This window comes from Haplochromis burtoni, unplaced genomic scaffold, assembly GCF_018398535.1.
Source record: "Haplochromis burtoni strain Fernald_Lab_line unplaced genomic scaffold, NCSU_Asbu1 Contig_349, whole genome shotgun sequence".
Lineage (NCBI taxonomy): Eukaryota > Metazoa > Chordata > Actinopteri > Cichliformes > Cichlidae > Haplochromis > Haplochromis burtoni.
Window position 1 is genome coordinate 476,066 of NW_024582710.1, and position 7,047 is coordinate 483,112.

The 7,047-nt window shown below is 45.4% G+C and overlaps 1 protein-coding gene across 1 annotated transcript; it reads right to left on the bottom strand.

Annotated features, from left to right (window-relative positions):
- LOC102297562 (cyclin-dependent kinase 5 activator 1) lies at positions 1-6,606 on the bottom strand. Its single transcript, XM_005942987.3, has 3 exons — positions 6,044-6,606; positions 1,938-2,577; positions 1-1,849 (listed from the first exon to the last, which is right to left on the bottom strand). Exons 2-3 carry the CDS (start codon positions 2,451-2,453, stop codon positions 1,358-1,360), a joined length of 1,008 nt encoding a protein of 335 aa, XP_005943049.1. The 5' UTR covers positions 2,454-2,577; positions 6,044-6,606; the 3' UTR covers positions 1-1,357.
- Between the last annotated feature and the right edge of the window lie 441 nt (positions 6,607-7,047).

Consider the following 7,047-nt stretch of genomic DNA (forward strand, 5'->3'; position numbering starts at 1 on the left):
TCTTTCTTTCTTTCTTTCTTTCTTTCTTTCTTTCTGTTGTCAGCACCAATATGGACTGCAGGAGAAAGTGCAGGGTAAGAGAAATAAATGAGCTCATTCCCTGTGTAAAATGTGCCCTGGAGGGGTCAGTATTGCATTTTCCCACGTATTTGTAAACAGCTTACACAAGGGCTTGTTTAATAATTATTCATCTGTGCCAAAAGGTTTAGCATGTCATACTCTTAAAAATAGACAAATGGTCTCCTAATTCCCAGAATATTTGACTGGATAAACCCAAATGTCCCTTTAAAACTACAGTACTTTATATAATATGCGGATGCATGAATCCACTTCAGTACAATAAATAGGAGTGCCAATTAAACAATCTGGTTGACTTGATCTCATCCACGCTATGCAAGTTAATACTCTTTATGTTATGCGAATGGACCTTGCAGAACCACTTTTGATGAGTGCAATAAAGCTTGGGAAGGACTTTAGGAATAAGGTAAAGCAGAGTTGGCAATAAGCAAGTGGTCATGTGCAAGGACATATGAAGTGACCTCATGCAATGGTTCAATTCTCTATAGATAAAAATGCCTCAATGCTAAATATATACTGTATACATATACAGTATATATATATATATATTTATATATCCAGCCTCAGTAACTAAATCTGTGTTGTCTGGCGTCTCTAAACCCATTTATGTTTCTATTAACTTTCGCAATAAAACTTAGTCAGGACTTTATTTCTTAACATAAAGGCCAGACTGACAAATTTCTTTACACCCAAGGTAAAAGGTAAATACAATGGATCTCTTGCTCTCTCTATCATGCTGTTAATGTCACATCATGATCTCTGCTAGTCATGCTTTTGATGAAATATGACTTTCCTTTTCTTCATTGTCAGATATATTGTTACTGGGAATCACCGAATTTCCCAGAGGAACCCACCCAAGGGATTAATAAAGTTTTATCTTATCTCCTCTTATCTTATCTCAACAATTGTATCTCAGCTTTAAAACTTGTTACCCTGAGCTCAGGGACCTGGATGCTGAATGCCAACAAGTAGCCTGTTAATCTTGGGAATCTAATCAGATCCAGTCAACATGACTGGCGGTTTGAGAAACACCTCAGCAACCCTGATTTTATCTGCTTTGTTGTTTAACTGCAGCCTTCGGGTAAATTTATCATCAACACTATGTTTCATACAACCAGCTCTATCTTATACATTTGAAAAGTTGGTTAATCATCACCAGTAGAGACGCCAGACAACATTACAGCTCAAAGGTAACATTACACTGGATTACATTAGTCTTCCTGTCCATAACCTATTCACTGTCTATCCTTCCACCCCCCCCCCCACTCCCAGCGCCCTCTTATCGGTCAAGGCCTATGAGGAGCTTGGTCTTCTCTTCCTCTTTCTTGCTCTCATTTTTCAGATCAGCAAACACCTGGGTAAAGAAGTGTGGGTCGGTGTTGATCTGGAGCATCTTGCCACTCATGCGGTTGATGATGTCCAGGCAGCGGTCCCAGAAGGCTTCTTTCTCTGCTTCCACCAGGAAGGGCTTCAGTGGGTAGGAGATCTCGTTGCCCATGTAGGAGTAGGACAGGTAGAGGCAGGTAAGCAGTGAGGCCTGCAGCTCGCGCTCTGAGGCCACCTCAGCTGAGACCACGTCGCGGCACAGCATGTAGAGGAAGACCACGTTGGCTGGAGTAATGAAGCCCTGATCCTGCCAGCCCTGAAGAAGGAGGGAGCGGTCCACACTGCGCAGCCAAAGCACTGGATCTGTCGGGGATAGACGCTTTAATCTGTAACACCGACGGCACAGGAACTCACCCAGGCTGCGCATAAGTTCACTCGTGGATGCCTGTGTTTAGGAGGGAAGGAGAGAAGACTTGATCAAATTATGCATGCGTGAGTTTTTAGTTTTCCTTTTGCTATAGAGTGAAGGTTACCTGAACAATGACACGTTTTGGCGTTCCAGCTGCAGTGGAAGGCTGGATCCCAGAACCTGTGAGGGAATTCTTTTTGGCAACGACAGTAGCTACGTTAGCCAAGGTTTTGGAGGCGGGCAGGTGGGAGGAGGTAGTGGTAGTGGTGGCTGCTGGATCCTGGCTGGATGAATAGGATGAGAGGTTAGCACAGGACTGAGACTTCTTGAGCTTCAGGCTATTGGAGGCTGAGTTGGTGGTGGCGGCTGCATGACCATCCGGAGAGCTTCCTTTCCCCCCATCCCCGCTGTCTGACTGTAATTTCTTGGACCCCTTCCTCTTCGCTGATACAGCCACTATACGTTTCCATGGGAGCACACTGATGATTGAGGGACGTTTTAGGGACTTTGCTGCTGCAGCAGCGGCATCCTTGGCATTCTTGCTGTTCTGGACGGCGGTGTAGTGGCCCACCGTGGCCGGCCCATCCTCAAACAAGGCTGCCTTGCGGTAGCTAGGAGACAGCGACAACACTGTACCCATGATGTCTGGTTAGAGTTAGCAGCAGAAACAGGGTACAGTGGAAAGTAGTGGGGGAAAGCTCTTTGACTAGTCTAGACAAAAAGCTTGGAAAGGGTCAGCGTCTCACTTCTGGAGGAGTTTGAACCTGTGAACAAACAACAGAAGAAAAAGCAGCAATATCAGTTTGATTTCATTTCAACTGATGAAGTTTCATCAGTCTTCTCTCAGTAGAGAATGAGATGTAGATGTGGAGTGGTTTATCAAAGCAAAGAATAGACCTAGACGCTAAAGTTTTGCACAACCACTTCCCCTGCCAGTGGCGGACTCCCTCAGACATCGGTGCGTTGGTGGTTCTTTGTGTCTGGGGATGGGCGTCCAGGTACACACCGGCTCACTCCTTGGCGGCCGCTTATCGGGGCCTGGAGCCTGGGGCTCGCTCGGGCCACTTCGGAGGTGGGGTGCCCCCGGCCTCTCGGCCTGGGGCTCGGTCACTCAGGCACAGCTGGCTGCCGGCGGAGCTCACGGGCGCGTCACTGCAACTCCCCCTGGCTTCTGCTCCGCGGCTGCTGAGTGAGCCCTCATCTGGGACTCTCCTCAGCTCTTACTGGGACAGTGGCGCGGCTGCCCCTCTGTTGGTCTTCCTTGGTCTCTTGTGTTCTGGGGGCCTCTGGATGTCTGGAGTTTTGATCTCCTCCATACCTGCTTCATGCCCTGGAGGACGGGGCTGTGGCTCCCCCACACTCCCTAGCAGATCGTTACATGGAGAAACCTTTGGAATGCAAGCATGCTGATCCACACAGGTATGCACACAGGTGTACACACGGGTATTCACAGACGCGGACTACAGCTTTCTTGGCTGCTGCCTCAAAGCACATTGTGCGCTGTCTATCTTGCGTGCTGCACAATATCGTTTATTATTTAGTATCTACTGATATCTACTGCTAGCTAGTTTATTGTGATGGTGCCGTTTTTTTTTATTATGTTGCTCTTTGTTGTTTGCTTTCTCTTCTGTTTTTTTTCTCCATACAGGTGACCCAGGTGTTTTGTTTTTTTTCTTTCTTCCCCCCCTTCTCACCGTCTCTTCTCCCCTTTGGTTTTCTTTCTCTCCCTCTCTTTCTTTCATTCTTTCTCCCTGTCCTATCCCCCAGTCATGTCTGTCCCGTTTGTAGCAACTGAAAATAAAATAAATTCATAATTATAATAAAGGTCAATCAAATGGACCAATATGGCAAGGCCATGATGATCCACTTGGTAAAATAAATCCTGCTTGGCATCTTTCTTGGCCTTAAGACAACAATTCTGATGGCTAAAGATCCAAACGGGACACAAAAAATAAAATAAAATAAAATAAATAAATAAATAAATAAATAAAGTTTTGCACAACCATGACAACTTAACACTCCACTCGCTGATGAATATTGAACACGAATGATGAATATTTTTTGCCTGTTTGCAAGACCAGAAGTGACATAAGACACTGACTCAAAAGAGAATATTTATCGTTGGGATGGTGAACTTTCCCCTAAAGCGTTCAGTCTATCGCCTTCCTCTGCTAAGAGACTTTCCTCACTATGAATTCAACCATCCAGTTAGATAATTTCATGAGGTTGCTGCTGTCAGCCTTGTCAAACATGAAAAATGAGCTACAGTCTCTGAAAAAGATCCTGGGATGAAAGAAAGGCTCGTAGTAATCGTAGTATGAGTTAAGTTTTCTTTTTACTATTTCAAATGCTACAAGCTTTGGCTTGTTTTGGTGAGGAGAGAATGAGGAACACCAAGAAATATTGTTAAAATCTCCCCAAAACATCTGTAAGTGGACCCTGAGTTAAATGGGTTGGGTTATACACAAACTAGTTTTCCAAGAGCAGAATGAACTGAAGACTACAGCCATGACAAGGTATCCAGATGAAACACCCCAAATGGCTGCTGGACTTTCAGATAAGACTTTTCACAGTTTTCTCACACAGGACTAAGGAGAGTTTTTACTTCTCCTTTTGAAAAAAGAGTAAAGAAAGTAACCATTGAGGCCCATTGAGTTTGACTACTGTCGGCTCCAGTCAACCATGAAATGTGGTTGAAAGGCTATTTAAGTCCAAAAAGGACCGCACACACTTTGGTGCTCGAGGTCTTCACACTAGTCTAGAAATGACCCCTTACCTTCTTTTAACCATAAAAAGTGACAAATTTGGTTGAGAGTTCAAATATATTTTGATATCTTTAAGATCAGAAAACATTCTATCTGTTTTAGTGAGGGGAAATAGGAAAACATGGGAAAATGTTTGGGAAAACCTATCAAGATATACTTTCTATTTGTTCCTCTTGGGTTTCCAAGTAACAAAGACCTTGAATATGATTTTAGAAAGTGAGGTTAGTTTTCGAAACCAGAAAGGACACTCTGGTTCCTACTTTGTGATATCAAAAGCAAGTCAGATGAAAATGGCCCAAACAACAGTTCTCAAGGTCTTCTTGCTAGTTATTCCTCCAAGGCCCTCAGCTTGGCTAAATTTTCTTTTAAGTAGGAAGTCAAATTCATGACATTTCAGTATCTCTTTTGCAAACAGCATTCAGACACTTTGTGTTTTCTTTTGATGGAGGAAGAAATCCAAGCTCCTGGAGAAAACCCAGTGGACAAACATGGTTTTCAAGCTACAGGAAAATTTTGTTGTGATGCAACACTGCTAGCTGCCTGCTAGCTGCAGTAACATACAATAAATATCAATCATATCAATGTTTACAAATCACACATATATCATTGGTGATCATTGGTGAAAAACCTGGATTCTTATCTGCTAGACCATGAGAAACAACCTGTAACCAGCCAGAGAGATATTTACACAGTGAATCTGCTGTCCACTTGTAACAATGACAACTGAAGAAGCTCCTGCCTGGAGGAAGAGCCTGCAAATGCAGATGAAAGCAGGTCACAAGACCAGCTTCCCCTTTCAGAACACGTCAATAAGATGATTTTAGGTTAGGTGGTGGGAGTGGGGTTTTTTGGGTTTGTTTTTTTTTACTGCGCAAATCTCTGCTTCCAAGGTCCACATTGAGCTGTTGGTACTGTATGTTCATTAAGTGAAGAAAAGCACCCCAGGGCTTATGGTTACAGCAATATACCAACGAGAGAAAGAGTCAGCCAACTGCATTAGGTGTCTGTGCAGAAACTTCATAATAAATCGTGCAGCCACACAAATAGCTGGCATTCCATCACAGCAGTCATGTATAAATGGCGCACCTCCCCACATAAAGCTGCATATAGACGGCACTGGTAGCCCCAGCATGGGCCTACCAGTGTTCACCAGCATTATATAAGAACCGAGATAAGGCCACGGAGGCAGGGAAAAGAAATGTGCGCAAGCATCCATCTTAGCTTCAAAATGGAAGCCTTGAACACACCCCCCCACCCCCACCCCCGAACACCACCAACACCAGGCAGCATCAGAAGCACACACCGAGAGGCAGCCCTGAACATTAGGGGAAAATGCTTTTTTCTCTCTTTTTGAGCAGGTGGCTGTGTACTGACTGATCCTGTGTTTATCTGAGAATTATTTGAGCGTCTTTAATATTTCATCACCTCACAAGGCTGGTGTTACAGGGAAAAACATGTTTCCTACCTTCTAATTAATCTTCTCTTCTTGTGAAATCCATGTATCCCACCTTGACCTCCCCCGTACCCTCGCTGCTGGGTAAGATCAAAATGTGAAAAGGCTTTCCGCCCACGGAATCCACAACCGCCGGCACGAGCTCGTCCAGCCAAACGGGTCTCGCTCGAACACCGACAGGTCTGCTGCCCGCGCCCCTTCCCTTCAGAGCCTCATTCAGAAAGAGTCTCTCGCTCCTCTGCGGGAATACACACGCAAAGCGAATATGTGCCGCACTCCTTCGCTCGCAGCGAGTGGAGAGATGTCTTCCATTGAGAAGCCCAAAAAACTACACGGTGGAGGCTGTTTGATGCTCACAACTCGCCCAGACATGAATCAAACAGCACGCTGGCCCGCTGGTCTAAAAACCTACATTAACACAAAAAAGCGGTGACAGAGAGAGAGGGGGGCAGAAAAACATGGCCACGATAAAGTCCAAAAATAGACGGCAGCTTATTCCCTCAGTAAAGCAGCAAAGCAAAGAGCGAGCGAGACAGGGAGAGAGAGAGAGATGCGGGCATCAGCACTTATTCGGGTTGGATGTGCGAGAGAAACGGCGCTCTCTCATTGGCTGCTGCCCGGATGCTGCTGCTGCCGCTGAAGTCGTTCAGCCTATCGCTCTCCGAGGTGCTGAAGCAGCCGGCCAAACGTGTCGAAGCTGCTGCTGCTGTGCTGTGGTGGTGGAGGGTGGCTGCTGAGGATCAGCGCAGTGATTTTTGTGAATCACTTCATCACAGCGAGTGAGGCCCCGTTAACACCGTGTTTGCTAACAAAAATAGCAGATTCACAGGCGAATCCACCTCTTACAGGTACAAAGAAAGCCCCCCCATACACCCACAACGAACACACACACACACACACACACACACACACACACACACACACACACACACACAAACACACAAACACACACACACACACACACACACATTCCACTCACAGGGCTAATACTGAGGGATGTGCTAGTTGCTCTCTGA

Excerpts from the sequence above, each read along its gene's own strand:
- LOC102297562 (XM_005942987.3), bottom strand. The coding sequence starts at position 2,453 with ATGGGTACAGTGTTGTCGCTGTCTCCTAGCTACCGCAAGGCAGCCTTG. Across the intron at positions 1,850-1,937 it reads CAAAACGTGTCATTGTTCAG|GCATCCACGAGTGAACTTAT; the intron begins GTAACCTTCACT and ends TCCTAAACACAG.